Here is a 23,605-nt window from a genome sequence, read left to right as displayed (position 1 = left end):
TATTACGTAGCGCTTTGTGACGATGCTCTACGGTCCCATTATTATACTTAATAGAGCTATTATCGCTTCCATTAATATACAAAACATAGCATTGAGCAACATACATTCGATGCTACATTACGAGGGACCGAGGTCGGAAGAGAGTGTCGAAACTGTCGAAACGCAGTCAAAATATAAATTTCGGTGCTGTGGCCGAAGCGTTGGGAAACTACCTCCAATATAAACGGCAGAAATGATAAAGCGATCTCTTTACGTATTGGTAAGGCCCGGTCGTGCGTTTCTGGGGTAGTTGAACTTCTACCTTGCAAGCCATTGCGTCATATATAACAATGAGATGCAGCTAATCTATCATATAGCTTTTTGTTATGCAAATCAAAGAGAATAGAACTATTGGAAATAGTTTATAGCGCGTGTCCTTAACATCACTGCGTTACATTTTGCAAATTATTTGTTGAAAGTTGTAATTACAATTTGCATGAAAAATGGAAAAAAGTTGCACTTTCAAATTTCTACAAACAGACCAAAACATCATAATAAATATATTCTGAGTATCTAGAAAGTGTTCCCGGAGTTTGATAGACATATATATTACATGTATTGCAGTTATTGAGCCATCAAAATTAGTTTGAAGTTTTCTTCTGTTGGTATAGCGAACACCACGACATTATTCTTTCGTGGATTTGAATATCGGGTTTCACCGAATACCGTTGCGGGTTTCGAAGCAGCTAAGTCATGGTGCTCGGCGTGGGACGCGGTCGCACATTTGGCAGATATGAAAAGCAAGGAGATCGACGACGCAGTCAGCGCCGAATTGACCCGAAGGTTCGATTGCTGTGTGCATAGACACGATAGTGATTTGGTGTCTGCGAACGAGACAAAGATCCATGCAGCCGTGTTGCCTCCAAGAGCATCTAACGAGCGTGATTGCAATCCTTATTGATAACGGATATTAGACCGTTGATACGGAATCAATATATACCGGACTATGGGCCGACGTGTGGTATAATTCAATGTGTTAAGCCGAGAACATCGAGTATACCAAGTATGGTCCTCTTACCAACAGCATAATGGATAGGATTGCAGCAATTTTATTTACACATGAAACATTTACTGATCAAATCATTAGAAAGTTGGCATTGCATAATTATTTGACTTTGGCTTTACCTTTGGCTGGCTGAGACTAAAGTATAGATTGTATTCTTCTACAGTTTTGCTTTCAAATTGAAAGCAGTGAATTACAGAGTTACGACATGCTGGTACGTGGATGTGTTAGCTTTGTAAAATAGCCTTGCTCTTTTGCTAGATCGGCTAGCAGCTCCGCATTGGCCGAGTGTATGTATTTCACTGCATGATTTTTCTCATAGTGCCAACTTAAAATTAAAATCACGGTGACCCGATAGGTGCTCAACATAAACTAAAAAGATTGGTTCACGGCTGACTTTAGTAAACAAATGTTTAGTGCTCCGAATCTTGATCAAAATATCGGCCTTCAACCGCATCTTTCATTTCTTGATATAACATCGTATTTGAGTGAGTATGACCGCTAATCACATGCACTGATTGCATTATTTTACGATTTAGGATTTGGAAACGTATGGCGTAACGGTTTCCATCACATACATTTTAATCCAAAATGCCACAATAGAAACCAACAAGATTTGAACTGGACTATGGAAACAGTGACTGATACCGTACACTGATAAGGTCTGCGCTAATCGCCTGCATATACGTTCAGGCAGGAATCGGGATCAATCCCCTTCGAGATCACCCTATTACCTGCGCAAACTAAAGATGTTTTTTTCATCAACATGTCACCCGTGCAGCATTACAGGCACAAAGTACACTCATTCGTACGTTACTGTATTTTCATTATATATAAATTATGATGATTCGATTCACCTGTCTCCATGAAACTGCTTGTTTGGACGATCACGCGCTTTCTAAGTATACTGATTGCTCATATCACAGGTTTGAAACTTCTCGCATATATACTGGTGGAAACGACATCACGGATGAGGGCACGTGGGTCTGGACGGACGGATCTACCTTAAGCGGGCACAGCAATTGGTTGGTTGCTATTTCGGATTACTTTCTCAATTCAACTCATGAACTTCATCGTTTACAGGAAGACATATGGTTGGAACGAACCAAATGGTGGTGAAAGAGAAAACTGCTTAGTTAAAGCTGAGGAGTACGAATGGCGATGGATCGATGTGACGTGCCAAGCCTGGGCGAAAGCAGCATGTCAGAAAAGTATGCCCCATATTTGTGTCCTGCACAGACAGCAGAAGACAACGTATTGCTGCACAATAATATGTTACAGGAATCTCCCACGACCGATGTTCCTCAGATCTCTGTTCCAAAAGAGGAAAATGTGGCACTACACCCATTCTTCAGGGGATGCGTTTCAACTGCAGTTGCAGTGACTATTTCATCGGACGAATGAGTGAAATTGGTTAGTGTCGTTACTTTGCACGTATAGACGCGCAGTTGATTGCAGCTTAAGGAAAAACTCAAACAGAGCACATGGGCAACACGTGACTCAATTGCGTTGCGTTGCGTGTAATTGCCGTTGGTAGAATTGGATTTGAAGAGACTCTTGTTGGTAAAGAGCTCCACTATGCATTTGAATAATATATTAATATTGACAAAACCCCGTAAATATTCGTCAGACACTCCTCAGGGGTAATCGTTAGCAATAGCAGAGATTTCAAAAGAATTTTATATATCGACAGTCGTATCAACAAATACGCAGTCGCAGTCATGAAAATTCGAATATCTGAGTCCTGGGCTCGATCTACTATATTTAGATTATATATACGAACTTCTTCTGTTGGCACTACCCTGATTGAAGTATTTTAATAAGAGTCGACTCCAAAGCACACCAATGAAAGAATGCGCTATACATGAAATCGGTCGTCTCGATAATTTTTCGCAGAAATGGAATTATCCATTGAATGATTGTCATAGCCGTTTCGGGTGGAGCTGTCCCCTGCAATAAATTTATGAATTGATAAGGCTCAACATAATTGTGATTGGTTGCTTATATTGTCATTCGACTTGAGTAATATCTATGATTTGATTTTTGAAAACAGTACTGACGGTTTCAGGTATATTCATTTGTAATTCGCACTCAATTAAGCGTGTGTCACTGAAATGAACGCTGGTACTCATATGAACTGTCGGTAACTTTTACGACAGCTGAAAAAAGCTAATACAACTCATGGGTTGCAACCAGAGTTGGATCAATTACATTAATTCAGTTCAATTACAATTACAATTACTCCCTCGTATGTTTCAATTACATTACAATTACAATTACTCAATGTTAGAAATATCAAATTACAATTACAATTACAATTACTGTTAAACATGTATTAATTACAATTGCAATTATAATTACAATTAGGCCTACTGTTAAACATGTAATTCAAGGGTCGTCAACCTCAGCCCGCGGGCCGGATCCGGCCGGCCAAGCGAAATCGTCCGGTCCGCGACATAATAATTAGTAATCGGTCTTATCACGAGAATACGCCGCCGTTTCAAAATGTGTTTCAATCTGCAGTACAGCAAAGTTTGGAAAGAATGTGGCATTGCTACGATATAAGTAGCCTACATCTGCATCGTATATTAGTTTATTGTTACGCCATAAAACGAAGGCGGTTAAAGTAGGAGATGGAGATTGCCTGTAGAGTAGACTAGATCAGTGCTTATCAATCGGGTGTATCTCGCAACCGAAGGTGAAGGTGTAGGCTACCATACTTTTCAAAGGGTTTACCATTCTGATGGGGTGTGACAATAAAGGTGTCCTTCCTCTGCTTCAAAACACTTGGAACATCTCAGACGCAATGACAAAATCTCAAACTTACAATGTTTAATAATGGATGAATAGCCTCTGCCCGCTCACTTTCCAGTACTGGAGGAGAGAAAACCGAGTATCAACACTACATTTGTAACTATGATATGAAATTTAATTACTGAATATTCGCACCCGCTTTTCCGACATTCCTTCTCTACAAAATATATTCTGACTATTCAGTACTCCGTTTAATGTGGACGCCAATACCAGTGCCTGAAAATTTCAAATAAGCCTTTTTGAAATGCGATGAAGTTGAATTGAATGACAAATTTCGTACAAAGAGCATATCGCTGTATGACTTTGACAAAGAGTATACGTTCTTGAAATTGGTGTTTATCGCAACTTGACCAAGAATGCAAAAGAAATTGCATCGATTTTTGGTAGCACGTAGGCCTACGCATGGGAACAATAGTTTTGATCAATGAAATTCACGAAGAGCAAAGCTAAGATCGGGTATTTGGACGCCCATTTAGAGTATGATCTGATTCTTGCTTCATCTGACTTGCTTCATCAAACCTTTCACTAAGCAGGCTGCGTCAATTGTTACATTTATTCTGCGTTGTTGAAGTGTAAATACATGCGTTTTGTGATTGGTATGATCGAGATTGCAGCAATGTAGGATGATATATCGACGTGACCGTAAAATACAGTATTAGGAAAAATTCCGGCTCGCCAAAAACTTGTACACTCGAAATTTGGCCCGTGACTAGCAAAAGGTTGCCGACCCCTGATGTCATGATTCGGTAGGGAGGTACTATTTGACAACCTTAGCGACGTAATTAACAGCAATCTCAAGCTATTCATGTTTCATTAATGATACGTAGAATACCCTTTATTTAAATAAAATCGAACGTATTCGAACTATTCCTAATCATGAGTACTGAAAAATACAAAAACAGAAAACAATTTAAGCGACTATTACCAACCAAAAGTTTAAGAGACTGGCAACGACTAACAGCGAATAGGCTACAAGATAGTCAATGAAATGTAATCAAACGAATACTCCAGAGTTCAGTAAGGCAAATGAAATCTAGGCTAATTTGTAAGGCATCAGCGATAAGGATGATAACGATAACGTGTGTAAAATTAGAATAAATTCAAAAGGAAAGAAGCTCCTGATAACTACGAATTACAACATTTTGGTTCGCATTTACATTTTCACTTGCTCAAAAAGTGTTGGATTACATTGGATGAGCATTATGGTGCGGAAAGTTTTTGGCTCCAGTAAATTTGGCTAAGATTGGAGTTAAGATTGGGATAACATCTCTACAAATGCGTGATCAAGTTTGATGAAGCCTTGCATAAAAACTTGAATTTCTTTCTGCAATTGTTGCAGCAAGCTTCAGTACTGGTCAAAGATTTTTAAAAAACTCCGACTGTGGTGTTGGAAATGGTTCAGCACAGGTTTCAGAAGAGTTTATTTGCTGTTAATCCATTTTTGAAATGTTAAGATTTAGTTTAGCCCAGTGTCTCTCAAACTTTTTCAACGCGACCCCTTTATGACAGTCAAATATTTCGTGCTCCCCCCTTATCGTCCTATCACACAATGAAACCAGAATGTTAGCAATCCTAACAGATAGTTTGAGAATATGAAGGTTATGACTGTTGACGAGAGAATTCTCCAATATGAAATTCGGACTATACACAGAGCAATAACTATGAAATGAAGGTGTACAGGCACACTCACAGCATTAAAGCACTGATCTGGCATTTTCATACTGGCACTGCACTCGTTAATATGAAGTCATACGCTCGAATTTAATCTGGTGCGATTATTAAAGTGTAACTAGCAAGAGCAATACGAGCGCATGTTGCGACCTTATCATTAGACACCCGCTTTCTACCAAATGCGGTTAGAAATTCAATATTTGTGCGCTCGTTGCCGGTCCGTCCTGCAGACTTGGACAACCAGATAATTCTAGTTGTCTAATTTCACTAAATTATATCGAAATGCCAGTAATCTAATTCTAATCTTAATTTGGAAAATCTGAAAATGTTCTAGTTGTCCAAGTCTGCCGTCCAGTGTCGATCAAGATTACTGGGATATAGAAGGTTCCCATTCAAGCGAATCGAATAAACACAGAATTAGAGTCTGTATAACTATTTGGAAACTTAGTTCAACACCGTGCACGATACAAGTGCACAATCCACCGTTTCAGTAACAAATTAAACCATGCCAAAAAGTGACATTATGTGACAATTCAATATTACGAGTAGGACTGGGCAAAATCGAGTTCCCGAGTGATTCGATTCGATTCTGAATCACGTATTATGCATCGAGTCGAGTCGAGTATTCGAGTACCACTCATTATGGCGTCACAACAGAATGTACTATGATAAAGTTCAAATGTGTACCTTTTACGCCACCACAAAGAACATGATGCCTGTTATCCGATACATTAATGACACTTTAGTATTTTTCGACCATGCCGATTCCATTGCACTTGTTGACAATGTTGCGGGATGATCATGACTTCGGAAATGTGTTATTTCCAGGAACGTTCGTAGCTTTGTACTATGTCTCGTATGCTGCGACATGGCCAATCAAGGTTTCAAGGCTTCCTCAGTGGAAAACGGTATCAACTCTATAGTTCTCGATAGTAAAATAACTTTTTTTTGCGAGTAGCGTCTAATTTCAGTACTCAAAGAAATCGTATTTTACTACTCGACTCGAACCATTAAAATTATTACTCGATTCAGATTCGAGTACTCGGATTATTGTGCCCAGCCCTAATTACGAGTGTATCAAGCAGACAAAAATGAATACACAAAACTAATGATTGCTAACTGGATAGCGCGCATCCAATCACCAATTGTAATTCTCATATATAACACCAGGGACTACAGCTCGCATCGCGACATTTGTATACGGACTATAGTGAAGTTGTGGTCCGCTGTTATGTATGTCCCTTTTGAAGTTCGCAATTCATTACTGGAGTAAACGATCATGCGCTGGAGTGAATCTCAATTCGTAGGCATACACAATAACACACTGTCGAATTTCGCGCCTCGATTGAAAAACCGATCACCAACAAACGTTCATTTGCCCCTCTAATTCAGAGAGGAGACGGTGTTTCGCGGCGTGTGCGCCTCTAAAATCGACATGTGCAGCAAAATCAATTTTTCATTCTCTGGCGTCTCCTAAATATTCTTTTGATTAGTAATTAGTTAAATTGCTCAGCTCACATAAGCATCAATCCCGTTTTGTGAAATACATAGTGATCATTCTTTTTCGAACCGCACAATTGGCCATCGGTGTTGTGCTGAAGTGAAAAATTGCGGGTATGACGAATAGCCAACTCCCAATACAGTAATTACTGAGTAAGCCGCGGCATATCTAGCCCAACCTGGTATGGCGCCCATCCATGTACAGAACATGGTTAGGAAAGGTGGCACCAACGACGCAACAATTCCTAATTTTGTAAACGATTAGGGGGGGGGGTGGGGGAATTTGAGTATATTTTCAAGTTTGAGCAGCTGTCATTTTCATAAACAGTCAAATAAAAAGGTGGCTGGTTGATATTTGTTACATTTTATGGTTGAATTTTCGGTTGCAAATTAATTGAAGATTCAATTTGCTCGCAGTGGAAAATTGTTGTGATTTTTTTTTACAAATTCGTATACTCAATTTATCCCAATTTTGTGGGAAAATTGAGTATACTGTCTAAATTGTACTTGAAGCAAGCCTTATCCCCACGTTATACCCAAATGACCCATTGTATGGGAAAACTGAGTATATTTACATGTTTAAAAAAAAAAAACTGGAACAAGATCTCTTATTGTTGTTTAAACAGATACTTTTTTAGGAGGAGCAGCAGAACGAAATAATTAGATGTCAAAGTTTCACTAAATGTTTGGATTCAAATCAAATTTGACAACCCCTCTTCTTTCTGAAATTGGTGCTTTCACTTTGAAAATTACTTCATTGAATGAAATGGAAAATATTCTCAACATGAAATTGATGTCATCAATGTTTCAGGGATAGGAAAATATGCAACCCGTTGGTTGAAAAAATTATGATCAAATGTTTCACCGCCACCCATCATATTTTCCACCTGCCCCAGAAACTTTGTCTGTCTGTATTGTATAACGAGCCCATCCAACTCGTTGATATCCTTCCTCTTTCTGAACTGTTTTAAATTCCCCACGTCCATCTTAGAACTGTACTTAGAGTGGCCACTTCCTCCTCATCATCGTCACTGACCACAACTTCATTGCTCTTGCGTTTTAGCTTTCATACATTCTCCTCATCTTAAAGTCTGGTCATGCTTTCTTCTGATGTCAGCACCTCACCAGTTATGGCCTGATCAAGTGAACATGCCTTCTTTTGGCATTATGACTAGCTAAATAATTTCTTGATTCTCTTTTTAATATTTGTGAGACTACTGTGTAGTAATTGCCCGAGTCAAACTTTTCATCTAGTCACTTTCTTCGACTGATTCTTGCTCTTGTGGCTACAATTTTCTGTGTTGCTCTAATTAACTTTGTTATGAGTGCTTCATAGGGAATCCCAGACTCTATTATAACAGCTCTTTCCTGTCTTACTTTCTTTGATGGCCTGATCGAATTCATGTGGTGCATATTTAGGGGTTCGCTTCTTCTTATAATACCTGAGCATGTCTGTTACTGTGTTAACTCTCTAATTGTGTAACAAAATCAGAATAACAAGATTCCAAAGAGTATCTACAACCTCTCTGATGCAACAAAAAAAGTTATCATTTAGTAGTATACTCAATTTAACCCACCCCTACTTTATACTATACCCGAATCACACCCCCAAAAAAATTCTTCAAATTAAAACTTACTCTTACCACCATCGATAAAATGCATTGCCATACTTTGTAGTATGATCAACTATCACAAACTCAAGCAATATTTGGATATGCAACAACCATTTTTATGCTGTCTGCAAAGAAGTTGAAAAGTGGTGTCAAAAATGAAAAAATAATTCACAAACTTTCAATTCCACGTGGAAGCTATAATCGGCCTTTGATAAAAATGGTTATAAGACTTATCTAGAGCTTAAATATTGAGCTAATGAATGAGTGAAGAACTGCAGACTTTAAAGCAGATATGTTAAGAAAGCAAAAGTTTTTGTCGAATGTACTCAAATTCCCCTACCTACTCAAGTTCCCCCACCCCCTCTCCCGTATAATTACCATCATAACATATTGTGGAATACATCGGAGCCGGAGCTACATTTCAAACAATCGGTTGCAGTTCCGGCTCCTTGCTCCAGCTCCTGCTCCAAAGCCCTGCTTTTTATGACATTTTACCAATGTGGTGAACGCAATGAACTGGGGAAAATATAAAGCTGGGACTATATTTTTTCAAAGATCCATGTTCTCCGAATCCCTGCCAAAACCTGGGTACTTGCGCCGGACAACATGAACCTCCATATTTTGTGTGCAGTTGCTCACCAGAATTTCAGGGACAAACTTGTGAAGGTAACTTGGTATAGCCTGAAACCTTATTTTTGTTTTGGCATATAGGGTGTATAATGTTACATATTCCGCCAGATCGAATAGTTATGTCAAAGCTTTATGCGTATGTCACGCGGAATACTCTCGTAATCGCTTGATGATTTTTAAAAAATTTTCAAATCGTTCATATGAATACGAAGCGTTGTTGGTATATTGAATACGATCCCAATTACAAGCGAGCATAAAGAAATTCTAGCCTCCAAACGTTAAATTCCCGAATGAATATATGAATCACTTTATCGAATGACTACAAAGTAATTAAAGTCGTATTGGATCCAACACGTGGTGTTTGATCAAATGTGCATGAGGCCAAAATGGTGAAACTGGTAATTAGTTGACTATGTTCCTAGGAAACGCTGTAATTTATCAGCAAATCAATTCGATTATAAACGAAATCAATCGATATATCTCCATGCTTTGGAAACAGAACGAGTCTTCAAAAACTACGGCGATTGTTCGTATCACATCTACCTTCAACGTCCGTACACTCATCGCCAAGCAATGAGCAATTGCAGCGCGATTGACAGCACCCTCGCGATATTATCTGATCAGAGAAATCGCGGCTTCATTTCAAACTGGATCAAAGACAGTTTTACCGGTAGTGCCAACTCGGGAGAATTATGGATCGGAGGGACCAAAACTAGCAATGGATGGGTTTGGCTCGACGGCACTCGTATGGTACTTCCTGGTGGAAGCAATCCTTCTGCAGACCATAGATGCGCCTCTGGGATTGTTGGAAGTTCTCTAACAATATCTACAAGTGACTGTGGGTCCAGTCTTGGTTTCGTCTGCGAAAAACCAGGTTTGAAATTATGTTTAAAAGTCAGCGTGTCATAGTTATTGTTCCTCAATTTTCCCCAATATTCATAATGTCGAGTGTCCAACCAAAATCTGTCATCAAATCGCCAAATTGAGAGGTCGGTAAAATAAAATTCACCACTGATATCTGCGGTTTACCCAATCACATAATATCTTGCTTGCCCGAAACATGTTTACTGTACCCCATTTATGCGATTCCCAATATTCCTATATTTTCGCCCCATACTATTATCTAAACCAGTGGTTCTCAACCTTTTTCACCTCGCAGACCGGTAAAATTTAAAAAATGATTTGGCGGACCGGTGGACCTTCAAAAATTGAAATCAACCCTAAATGTGAAGTATGAAACCGTTTTATGTGCGTAAGGCACTAGAGTAACATTCTAAGGGTGTTGTTCAAGATAGCATATTCATGCGATTTTACGGATTCATGCGATTGCTGATTCGAGGTAAAATCCTTTTGCTCAGCTAAACGTACGCAAGCGCCGAGGTTCGATTACAGTCTTTTGCGATGAAGGCCGTGAATTAACTCGAATAATATTCATCTCTTCGATAATATCTACAGAAGAAGCGTTTTGGAGTCGGACCTAGTCAGTGTTGGGATGACACGAGTTGGGGACACTTTAGACTTGACACGGAAGAATGACTTGACTTAACTCGGCGTCTCGAAATTCTGGTTTTTCTGGTGACTCGAAGCAAAATATTCGGGTCAATTTCAAATCACCTAATAATCGGTGTCGAGTAACTCGCTGTACCTGCATGTATAAAAGGGTTGTCCATAATTTGGAAAATCTCAAAATTTATGCGTATCCATGTCTCATTCTATAGATTATAGGTAAAAAATGTCAATGAACCTGCAATAAGCTCACATGAAAGTCGTTAACATTTGTCTAAATGCGTTTGAAAGTAGCTGCCGTAGATTGGGCGTGTCAGCGACCATAGAACGGCAAGCAGACTAGTAATCACGAAATCATGGCGTTTGATTGGCTAATCTGCTCTGCTTCAATGATCACGACGCTGGCGGCTTGTTGGTCAGCTGGTCAAGGAGTCGGCTGACGGCGCTGATTCTGTAAGTGCATTGTAGGTTGATCCGCAACTAATGATTGAGGATTCATTCAGAACATGTTGAGACGCGAAATACATGATGAACTATAAGAACAGCTGCTTCACAATATCTTTAAATACATGACTGGATAGCTTATTGTGAAGGCAACCGTTGTAGCCTGTATGCCTTGATTTCATTGATGGAAAGCACAAAAACACGCGGAAAAATACTGCAAAGGCGCTTATGCCAGTGGCAAACGAATTTCTAGTTTCAGAGGGGATGTACCATCATTGAATACAAATATAAAGCTTGACATCGACACTACTTTGTCTGATCTTATTAGGCTGTTGTCGTGGTACATAATTGAAGTCTTGAATGCTGTAATGGCTGGATGAATCAGTCATTTATGCTTGGTACTTGTCAGATTCTTGCAGCACAATGAATCATACCCGCAAGTGCTGTCAAAGTCCTCAATGATGCCGGGCAAAGAGGTTTAAAGATAAGCACAGACTGTGCTGGTAGGACCAACAAAAAGACAGTTTGCTTGCATTGCTTAGCATGTCCTTAATGAATGTTAGATCATTACCGGCTGCATACCGACTAATGCTTGAATCAAACCAGACATGAACATAAAAAGGATGGGTTGAAGCGGTGTGGTAGTTACACTCTTCTTCAGAATCCAATGTAAGCTACCTGGTCGGCCCACATATCTTCTGAGCATACAGGATTGCGTGAAGCATCCATCTCACATGTTATGCTGCACCGGTTTGGTGTTGTCTAATATGCCTTACCTGCACCCAGAAAAGCAGGACCACTTGGCGTAATCTCAAGCATATCATATAGGTATTTCTTGGATCTATACTTAGTTCTGTAAGTTCACAATCATTCGCTATTTCACCTCTGTCATGCCTGTAAGAGGCTATGTTGCTCTAAACCAGTGGTTCCCAACGTGGGCGATATCGCCCCCCAGGGGGCGATTTGGCGGTCCAGGGGGGCGAAAATGACGAAGGGGGCGACAGGGGGCGAAAATGGACAAAGGGGGCGACGGGGGGCGAAAATAGCGAAGGGGGCGATAGGGGGGCGATGACGCGTCAAAACGGCTGACCTTTTTTTTTTAGTCAACCCACGGAAATTTAGTTACAAAAGTGTGTCAAATTAGACATCGAGCCGAAAATTTGACTTTTTTTTTTAGTCAACCTGCCGGTGATTACAGTTTGCATGCCCAATTTTCGATACACAAAATTTGGGGGGCGATGATCGGTGTTGGCCTTGAAAAGGGGGCGATGGGTCGAAAAAGGTTGGGAACCACTGCTCTAAACCTATCGTTACCTATAGTTGTAACACTGAAACATTCAATGACCAGATGTCTCATTTTATTATTAAATCACCAATGTACAATGCGCTTACATAATCATTGCCGTTAGCGATCTCCTTGGACTAATAGAAGCACATAATCAGCAAGCCGCTGTGGTCGTGATCATTCAAGCATAGCTGAATAACCAATCAAGAGACGTGATTTCGTGATTACTAGCCTTCTCGCCGTTCTATGGTTGCTAACACGCCCACCCTACGGCAGCTACTTTCAAACGCATTTAGACAAATGTTAACGACTTTACTATGAGCTTATTGCAGGTTCATTGACGTTTTTTTTATCAATAATCTACAGAATGAGACATGGATACGCATCTTTTTTGAGATTTTCCAAATTATGGACAACCCTAATGAATAAGCCTACATGCTCTATACCCGCTGGTATGACATGTGAGCAACGTATCATGCAAGGTTTGCGCAGCCTGGTTTTACTCAGCATCCATCGCCAAGTCACAAATAAATTGACCGCAAACGTAGTGATTAGAGCTTACATTGTCGTAGATTAATAGAATTCTATCTGTAGCAGTGGCTCAGTACTATTCTTAGCAAGCGGCTTGCATAATTTAAATCCGACTGATGCACGAGTTTATACATTTATATTACTCGTCAACAATTTCTACAGGCTTCAATTGTATCGTATGGATATATATGAGTGTATTGCGTATTGGATCATATGAGTTCTTCAACTTCCGAGATTTCATATTCTGTGATCTATTTGGCGGACAGTTACCGACGTGACCTAGAAGTTCTACGTATATGTGAGCCATACAATGCTCCGTTGAATGTATTATTACCTCGATATTCTTTACTCGATTCCTAATTCATAGTAAATCCATCAGTACTTCAATCATCTCACAAAATGAATTGGCTTAAATCATGCCTCGAACTTCTAAAATACGACATGACTGCATGACTTGACTTGTTACTTGACTCGACTTGACTTGACTCGAGTCACCTAAAAAAATCGAGTGAATTGACCCGACTCAGAATGTGCTCTGACTCTAATTGACTTGTGAGTCGAAGGCAGGGTTAATGACTCGGGTCAGGATTTTCTGATGACTCGACTTGACTCGAGTCATTTTCTCAAAAAGCGGATATAGACAATACCAATGTAGTCCTAATACCTACACAGTTGCTAGCTGCTAGGAAGTGTTAGCATCAGTGAACCCGATTAAGGCCGATACACACTGGCTTCGCGACTCGCCTACAACTCTCGATTGTAGAAGTTGTTTGGTGATGCATAATGGACTGGCACACCGAGCCATAGCGTATCTATAGCCACTTAATATTTTGGTAGAACTACCAGATATTCGTAATTATCATTGAAGATGACATCAACGTAGCTGCTACATATATTTTTGTATACTGATAGTTTTGTTTTTAATACTAGAATTTCTGAACTTTTTACTATAGAGATGGTTTTTATTAAATAGTATATTCATATTGAAATGATCCCGCATATCTTCGGCTGATACTTGTCAGGGGTAATCGTAAGCAAATAGTAATAAAGAATTCCAAAAAACATGTATATAAACAATCGTATCACAAAGTACAACGTCACCAGCATGAAATGTCGAATACGAGAGCGTTCAATGTACTATTTTTAGATGGTACACGAACGCTTTTTGTTGACACAGCCTTGGCTGGTGTATTTTGATGGTTCTTAGCGTTACATACCATAGTGGGTTGGATACTGTCATATAATAGGGTTATCACATTTTCGTGAACCAAATTCCGGACACTTTTAGCGTCCCCTAGCGGTTTTAAGAATAAGGTATGAACATATGACGTCATACTGGCAATGTGTACCAGTATCGATTTTATACAGGAGGTTTTTTTAACACGAGTCTTGAATTGACTAGACCAGTGCTTTTCAACCTGTGACGGTTCGCACTTGTGCGAATGAAAAAAATTGCACTGCGAATGACGAAGGTGGTGCGAATAGGGCGAATGAAAATCCGGATCAAGTGCGAATGAAAATCGTGATTAATTGTTAACTTTTCTGACGTGGAATGATTCAAGTAAAACTAATAGGAAATTTAAGATCAGTGTGACTTTTGTAGTAGCGACGCAATTGTAAAAACTTAATACGACGCACCACACTCATCGTAGCTCTCACCAGCCGTAGTCAATTAATATTCCCGGACTCTAATTATTACGTAACCAAAAGCCTGGTCTGGTTTGAATTGTGGTGTGCGCGTTCTGTATAAATGCCCGTAACATCGTAGCATACAACTGTAATAATAAAAATAAATTCTTTTTCATGGGCGAGGATCTGATCGCGAGATGTCACAAAAACTCAGATTTTGGTAGTAGTCTAAAAGCTGCTTTACCGTTATTAAACTGTCATGAATTCTCAAGTTGGATTGAGCTAACGAGTAGAACACACAGTATCGTGTCGTCGTGACTTATTTGCTCTTCTCATAAACTTGCGAGACAAAAGTTGGAGCAACGTATCATCAGGTAGCGAGCTCGAATGTGACTACTCTCCTAGATCGTTTTGCACCTTATATTGCAAATAAATATGACAAAAGCCTCAACACAATCATGTGGGTTTTTCATCCTTTCGACAGACTGGAGCCTCTTGGGTCCTTTATGTCAACTCTCAAATACGATTTCTGCCAGCAAGCATTTTTCCCTCGCGAAAAATACGCCGTATTTCGGATAGGAGTGCAGAACAGATTTCAAGACCTGGCCATCCAAGCACTAGTAGACGTTTTTGTACAAATTCCCAACAACATTGTTTGGCCCAGAAGGGTTTTAGTGAAATAATTGGAGGCAAAACGAGCGAAAAGGTTGCCTTTTTATTGAGACATCACTTGATAGCTTAAGGCTACATAGTAGCCAATTTGTTGCACATCTGAACAAAATGTTGTTAAGTAGGCCTATCCTCATCTTCTTTTTGTATAACAATTTTCGATTAGTTTGTGCGAATGAAATTTATTTTACAAAAAAAGTGCGAACGGAGCACAAAAAGGTTGAAAAGCACTGAACTAGACTATTGGGCCATCTGCAATTTGAGCTCTGGTGATTGCTATGGGTCGGAATTCTCATTTAGTCTGCAAAAGACTTCTTCACGGGCTGGATGAAATTGTCTGGCCCGCCAGCCGTTAGTCTGACAGCCCTGCTATATTGTTAGATCGGTGCAGATATGTGACCATATGTTGTAGCCAGGACCGAAACAGCACTTAAGCCAACTCACGCCCAAAAAACATTGGTCTAGGGCCCACCATCGCGTGATCGATGCAACTACTGGTGGACTTACTCTATGCATCTGGTTGCTATATGCATCTGGTTGTTGAATTCTGTGAAAGAATTCAGTCAATAATATTATTTCTTCTTTATATCACTATAATTTTTTTTTATCCTCTCTTAGCCCACGTGATAAAAGTTAGCGGCAGAGCTATAGTGGAGATGATGACTCTGAAAATGCAGGAAACATATTTGATCATCACTAAGTAATGTTCATGTCGCAAGGATAAGACCAGTAATTGGCCCAAATGCCGGGTCGCACCAGCAGGTTGCACATCCGTTGGTTTCCAAACTTTCATGATCGCGACTCCATTTCAAATTTACAAATGATCCGTGGCCCTCCTCAAAATTTTGTAAGCTGATTACTAAAGTAATGGTCAGTACCTTTGCCCAGAGTTACACTGTAAATCCGGAAGGTCGTATTGAACACTTCATAACACTTTTTTCTGCGTACAGACACACTTTTTGGGCATATAAACGCATTGGGCCATTATCGTCGCAACGCTTCTGCGTATTTCTCCGTTTACATGTAACACTTCGCCAATGCGGCTTATTTTCAAGAAAATTTATACTTGGTAATTTATCATCAATTTTGCATTCATAAAGCATCGCTACGTTTGGAGATCACATTAAATCACGGCATATGTAAAATAATATTACTCACTTGACCCAACACTAAGTTTAAGGGTAATGTTTCAATGAAATATACATATTTCCCTGTGACGCGGAGGGGTCACAACCTTCGTTACGGTAGAGCGCGCTCGATTTCAGTTTGGATTTGAATTGGTGGTTCGTCAGGATGACACGCAAAATCGTGAAGCTTCGTCAGGCTTCAGGCAGAGAGTAGGGTACACGAAAAAACTTGGCGAAATGGATATATTGAAGCAGTTTCTGCTACCTGTGGCGTAAAGGATCATAACATCCATGTACTGTAAGGTATGGAAATGCGGTAAATGTTATTGAATGTATGTAATGTGAGAATAGTCATAAAATTAACTCGTTTTGACATTGCAGTAACGTCGTTTGTTTTAGATGTTTTAGCAGGCTACTGATATCCCTTATTCATATAAATGTTCTTTAGATGTTTTGTAGTATATGATTCGTCTGATATTATTGCTGGATGATCGAGCTTCGAATCTGATAATATACCAGGCTGCAACCAGGTCCAGTACTACGGTACTGATGGGAAGCTGCTATAAAAGTAACTTTTTTGACATATAAATAAAGGGATGTTCTCTCTATCCACACTGAAATATCACTATGTAGGCCATATTGTGGTCCATTGTGGACAAGTACCGCAATGTCAGCAATTGAATGCCGGTATGATAGTCATGCAACGGTTTTAATTGTTTTTCAACTGCAACACATTTTACACTGTAGGCCTACTGTTTATTCCAAGTGGTAAGGTGTTAACTAAAGAGATTTTTTTTGAAATGTCAAAATAGGTCAGAATTTTGTCAAAATTGTACCGTTAGGTCAAAAATTGCCAAAATTCTTTACAAAAACAAAATCTTGTTGGCAACTTGCATTTCGTTTGTATCATAGATGATTGCACTGTCGGTGAACTTATCATTTTACAATTTACATCTTGTAGCCTACTTTATAGTCCTACCGATGTAGACGGACCATCGTCTGCTCATTGTGAATCACAAACTGTCAAATGAAACAAATACTCAACGTAGCCTATTGCACTATCCTAACTGAAGCAAAACTGTGTGGGCATTGGTTCTTCTATTAGAAACCGTATGATGAATAATTGCGATGTAGACAACTTTGTCATAATGAGAGAGAGAGAGTGCAGTGTACGCACAACTTCAGTGTTGCCGGCCAACAACTGCAGCTGGTGAACGTTCTTTCTTCATTCTTGCCAAGCTACTTAGTTAGGACAGACACTTTCTACCCGAAAATGTCGGAAAGTATCTTTCGTTGTACTACAATAACTTTTTAATTATTTCTACCATAATACGAGATGTAACTAATACTAGAATTATTCATGGGTCCAGATTTCGATAAAATAAGTTCTTTTTCATGTAAAAATTTGTCAATTTTCATGCTAAAAGATTTTTTCAGGTCAAATTACTTCGGAAGAACAGACAGCTCCAGCCAGAAATAAAGATAAGTTCCGGTAATACAATTCTAACACTATGTGAGAAACACCTAATTTAAGTACATGGGGTAAAAATTAAGATTTTCATCATCCAAATATGTGTGAATTTGAATTTTTTAGTCAAAATCTTACCTTTTTAGGTCCAAAAAATCGCCCCAATAATAGCACAGCCAAACAAACAATCTTTTCAACAAACCATGGATCACAAGGGGTAGTATTTGTTTTGCCCAATCCCCAAATTTGACTTTTCTGAGTTTATTGTGATACGGTAACTGAACTAAACTATATTTTGCAGGTAGTATGTATTGAACTTGGCACCTTTTTGAAATGCATTTGCTGTATGGAATACTGGTAAGCATCATGGTGTTTTGTAAGTGAACTGGTTTATCCTTAGAGAATGAATTTGATTCTGTTGCAATCGGTTATCTTTGTGATAAAGATTTTTATGAATGTTTGCTGGTAAAATTTCACAAAAATTGTTAACGATCCAGGAAGTATACTAACTGTGCCAGAGTAAAATTGGTGGTAACGTCATGTGCAACTTTCCATTCCATTACTCAATTATTCTATGAAATACACCCTTCTGTCACGCACAACTTATTGCAGAAAAAAAAACTGTATCAAGTATGATATCTGCGTGATTACTGAGCAGTTCATTTGTATTGCGAATTTTGGCAACAAATATTTCTTTTCAATAGTCTTGGATTGATCCTCAAATTCGTTCAACTGATGTCCACTCTTTAAAAAGAGCCCCCGGGTCTACCGTGCCTGCGCTATCAGACAATGTTGACAGTGACGTGAGGAGTCGTTCGTAACGGGTTTTGTGCCGGCGCAATCATCTTATGTAATACAGACCTTTATCTCAAGAGCCCATGGATAGATGTGATTATGTAAGCCTATTTTTTCATTTTATATATCACCATTGATTATGTAATTTCCTGGTTTTTGCAGTCCTACTCTTCTCACGAACTATCTCGCTGAGTAGCTTACTGGCTATTCGATATGAGCTGAAAAAGGCTTCATCTGTGTACACTGTACCGTACATTGTACCCTGAACTGTGTACACTGAACACTGAACAGAGATGTAGTTGAACGTAATGAGCTCGTGTAACTTGTACTTTAACTATTGCTTACTGAACTATAATGGGCTAGGTCAGTGGTTCTCAACCTGTGGGGCTGAGCACCTCTCCTGCGCTTCTGTAACCTATCTGTGTGAAATATTTATATTTACTTCTGCATCAAATTTACAATTTTCCTTAGTACTGTTTCGTATTTTCTAGGAGCAGCATTTGGATTTGACCAGTAAAAAAAAGATCCGCCATGGCACGCCACGAATCAGGGACTCATCAAGCCTGGGTTGCGGCTGATGGAAAGAATATGAAAAATGCCCTAATGTGCAGGTAGTATGTATTGCAATTGGCACCTTCTTGAAATGCATTTGTTGTTTAAAATACTGGTAAGCATCGCGGTATTTCGTAAGTAAACTGGTATATCCTTAGATAATGAATTTGATTCTGCTGCATTCGGTTATTTTTATGAATGTTTGCTGGTAAAATTCCACTAAAATGGTTAACAATCCAGGAAAGTATGCTACTCGTGCTGTAGTAAAATTGGTGGTACGGTCGCATGCAACTTTCCATTACAATAATTATTTGTTCTATGAAAGACACCCTTTTGTCACATACAAATGTATCCAGTGTGATATCTGCGTAATACTGAATGCCGGTGACGTCATATTTTGTGATACGATTTTTGATGTACAACGTTCTTTCGAGTTCTCTACTAGTTGCTGACGATTACCCCTGACGAGTCTCAGCCGAAAATATTCGGGCTCATTTCAATATGCATATACTATTCAATTTTATATTGAAGTTTTGCACCTCGAAGAAGCTGTTCGAATATTGAATAGTTCCCTTTGCAAATTTTTGAAACAAGTATTTTCTTTTCAACAGTCTTCGATTGATCTTCAAATTCATCCAACTGGTGTCGACTCTTCGAAGAGACCCCCTGGTTCTACCGTGCCTGTGCTAACATACAATGTTGATAGTGACGTGAGGAGTCATCTGAACGGATTTTGTGCCGGTGCAGTCATCTTTTGCGATAATACTTTTGCCTCAAGAACCCATGGAAACATGTGATATGTAAGTCTATTTATTCATTTCATATATCACCATTGATCATGTAATGTGCTGGTTTTTGCAGTCCTAATTTTCTTGATAACTATCTTTATATGCGATATGAGCTGAAGAGAGGCTTGATCTGTGTACATTGAACAGAGGTGTTCTTGAATGTAAAGAGCTGGGGTAACTTGTATTTAAACTACTGCTTACTGAACTATACTTGGAACATCAAATTGAGATCATTTCCCATGTCGTGCTAATTCCAAATAATTTCGCTAATTAAATTTCATCAGGAAGGAAGTATTTTGAAAGATTGAGATTACTGCAATGAAGGAAAAGTATTCAACACCTTCGATAAGATGTAACAAAGTTTTTTGTACTAAAGACAATCAACGTGTCCTTCGTCTGGTCAATTATTGTAATGGAAATCCAAACCCATAGGAATACCGATTCTACTATATTTATTTTCGGATCTTGTTTGCAATCAATTACATTTTCAGCAAAACGAGGTTGATGAAGTCAACTGTCTTCTTCTCCAAGCCAAATTGAGAGACAAGCTAATACAATCCAAGACCCAAGCGCATGTCTTATTGAAACAGGTATCGTAATCTTTCTGTTTTGTGGACCATACAAATTTACATAGAGCGTTCGTAGACGTACATAGACGTTCTGCTATAAATTTCATTCTGAGTTACAGTTCTGCATTCTCACTGTGGCTTGTGCGTCTGAATGTCAATGTAAATGTCAAAATGGCCGAATTGAAAAAAGCGCAGACCTAATTCAAGATATCTTTATTAGTCGTTATGCGAATTTTAGTCCTTCTCAGTGATAGGATTTCACATGTACCCGAGCGCCTTTCCTGCGCTTGTGTAACCTGCATGTGTGAAATATTTATAATTATTTCTGCATAAAATTTAGAATTTTCATTGACATATTCAAAACTTTGGAATTTAATCACATTTTCAAGGAGCACAACTTGGAGTCGACCAGTAGAAAAGAAGCAAACACCATGGCACGCCACGAATCAGAGATTGACCGATCCTGGATTGCAGCTGATGCCAAGAATATAAAACTGCTTCAGTGAAAATGAAGTATTCAGAAACACTGTTGACGTTTTGAGCTACTATGCATTGGATTGTCATACCCTGAAGGAGTGGTTCTCAAACAGGAGAAAGCATTTGAAGGGGCGTGAACCCGCTGTCAACTAAAATCTTTTTCGCACATGGCAGTTTCTACTTATTTCTCTGTGTATGGTCAGAATTTAATATTTGAATATTCTCTCATCAACAACTATTACCGTCACTGCCATCCAACTATCAATTGGGATTTCTGGCGTTCTGGTTGCTTTTTTAATTTCATGATACGACGATAAGGGGTGTGTGAAATTTTTTTGCTATCATAACGGGGCGTGTCCAAATATGTTCTAGAATCAGTGCCCTAATGACTTCCAGATTTCATATTTTGCAGCAGACTGGCAAATAACAACAAAATCTTTTCTGTAAATCTGCAAAATTTGTATGGACTCAAAGAAACGATTTCCTTGTTATTTAAACAAAAGTGATTGGTATTAACCTGATACAAATCCTTGTAATGCAAGCCCAAGAATATTTTTGATGCCTGGTTAGCACTTAGCAGGCCCAATTTCATTAGGATTAAAAAAATACTTTAGTACTTGTTTATCGTGGTAGTGGTAGTGAAACTGATATATTCATTGTTTGTTTTTTTACAATAAAATTAGAAATTTACAAGCCATAATTTGATCAATTATAAATATGTTTTAATGATTTGTGTTGATCATGTTATCCGTTAACGGACGTAATCAATGAATTTAATTCCATGCCATTGTCACGAAAGTTAAAGATACTAAATGATATTTTGTTATCACTATCCCTAATTCCCTATGCATTCATTTTCATGATTGAACGAGTTGCATGATATTTGTAGTGAATTTGCTCTTGATCATTTGTGATGTTCGTGATTTCATGGACTATTCCGGAAACGGTTTCAACTGCTGATCTGAATTTATGAAACCCTGTCACAGCAGCTATTGGAAATTTCAATGTTTGCACGTATTTAATCACCCAGGTTGGGTATTATAAGCGTCATCTATTCATGAATCAATAAAATCCGATTTTATTTTGAGCCCTGCGTTCCGGTGACTAGTCAACCAGCCAGTTTGAGGCTGAACACTTTTTAGGTAAACACTTTTAATTTAAACACTTCGCAACACTTCTAGGCGTTCAATTTTTGGATCACGTTTCGTGTTCAATTTTCCGGGTTGAGCAACACTTCAGAATTTACAGTGAGTCACGGCCTATTGCAGGGGCGAGCAACATACTGCCTGCGGGACGGATCCGGCCCGCGAAGGGATTTTAGGCGGCCCACAGAGAGTTTCCGGTCTTACACGATAATGCGGCCCACAGCCGAAAAAGGTAGCCATGAAACCTTTGTTCTGTTCGGGTCTACATACATTTGCGAGCAAATATTTTCGGCAATGAAAATCAAAACACAAAACTGTTGCTGATGCTCACATGCAGCCTTTACTGAGGGTTTCTACGTCCAACATGCAATCAAAGTTCAAATAACTTTGATCTTCCAATGATCTCATTGACTTCAACAGCTATCGAAGTATATTACGGAAATAAATTCAATAAATAATGTTTTTAGCCGCTATATGCTGTAAACTTAAAGTTCACATTATATACGATATTAGGCTATAGATGTATAAAATATTGTATAGCATCAGTGGTTCTCAAACTCGGTGGTGTGAAATCATTTGAGGGGTGCGCGAAGCTGCGGTCAACTGAAAGTTTTTCACGATCTGCGCGATTTATCCCCAATTCATAGTTGTTGTTCTGTGTATATAGTCCGGATTTCATATTTCATATTCTCTCATCAACAGTCATATCCTTCAATGCCATCAAACCATCCGTCGAGATTACTAGCATTGTAGTTGCATTTTGTGATATGGCGATAACGGGTGCTCGAAATTTTTCACTATCTTAAAGGGAGGCGTGTCCAAAAAAGTTTGAGAACCACTTGTGTATAGGTATCGGTAAAACTTGTACAGGTGGATAAATACACGATTATTGTATCTATTTGGGAATCCGGCCCGCCAAGTACTTCATTTTCCTATATCCGGCCCGCCGACTGGAGAATTTGACCGCCCCTGGCCTATGGTAGGCCTATAGTAGCTGATTAAGTTCAAAATCTTCTCAATCCCTAGAAAAGGGCAAACGACCCCAAAGCACGAGAACCACTATCTTTGACTAAACATCCAAACGGCCTTACTGTCGCTAGGATATAGCCTATGCTATTCTCTTGAAATTGCGATTGCAATTAGTCTTATTACAGTGAGTGATATGGGTATAGGTATTTGAATTTCGTTTTTATTGTACATTTTGCGAAGACATGGGTACCCTTACTAAAACTATTAAAAGTTACTCTATATCGCGCGCAGCGCAAAGAAAATTTTCAAGTATCAAAAATTTTCCCAAAATTAAGACATTGTTTATGTTGATGTACGAAAAGAATTCCAGCATCTTTCAAG

General features: G+C 39.0%; 2 protein-coding genes and 1 long non-coding RNA gene across 7 annotated transcripts in view; 2 read left to right on the top strand and 1 right to left on the bottom strand.

Annotated features, from left to right (window-relative positions):
* LOC145441433 (interleukin-1 receptor accessory protein-like 1) overlaps positions 1 to 23,605 on the bottom strand; it is a 391,709-nt gene that overhangs the window by 48,126 nt on the left and 319,978 nt on the right. The window lies entirely within an intron of this gene.
* Positions 1 to 23,605, top strand: part of LOC145441808 (uncharacterized) — a 58,869-nt gene that overhangs the window by 5,332 nt on the left and 29,932 nt on the right. The window contains exons 5-10 of the mRNA XM_080319747.1: positions 651 to 822; positions 1,969 to 2,067; positions 2,126 to 2,253; positions 2,324 to 2,455; positions 9,196 to 9,306; positions 9,770 to 10,144. Coding sequence (XP_080175873.1) covers positions 651 to 822; positions 1,969 to 2,067; positions 2,126 to 2,253; positions 2,324 to 2,455; positions 9,196 to 9,306; positions 9,770 to 10,144 — 1,017 coding nt within the window. The remainder of the gene's footprint in view (positions 1 to 650; positions 823 to 1,968; positions 2,068 to 2,125; positions 2,254 to 2,323; positions 2,456 to 9,195; positions 9,307 to 9,769; positions 10,145 to 23,605) is intronic.
* Positions 12,223 to 22,197, top strand: LOC145441442 (uncharacterized). Of its 5 annotated transcripts, XR_013915828.1 has the most exons (9): positions 12,223 to 14,976; positions 15,245 to 16,764; positions 17,899 to 17,953; positions 18,231 to 18,286; positions 18,634 to 18,825; positions 19,216 to 19,335; positions 19,888 to 20,076; positions 20,556 to 20,654; positions 21,023 to 22,197. It is a non-coding gene; the product is annotated as an uncharacterized LOC145441442 (long non-coding RNA). The 5 variants fall into 5 exon arrangements; XR_013915826.1 differs by having other exon boundaries at positions 12,231 to 16,764; XR_013915825.1 differs by lacking the exons at positions 12,223 to 14,976; positions 15,245 to 16,764 and having other exon boundaries at positions 16,771 to 17,953; positions 18,684 to 18,825.

The sequence above is a fragment of the Botryllus schlosseri genome, chromosome 6 (genome assembly GCF_051294905.1).
Source record: "Botryllus schlosseri isolate E-star chromosome 6, Bs_hap1, whole genome shotgun sequence".
NCBI lineage: Eukaryota > Metazoa > Chordata > Ascidiacea > Stolidobranchia > Styelidae > Botryllus > Botryllus schlosseri.
This window is presented reverse-complemented; position numbering and strand designations above follow the sequence as displayed.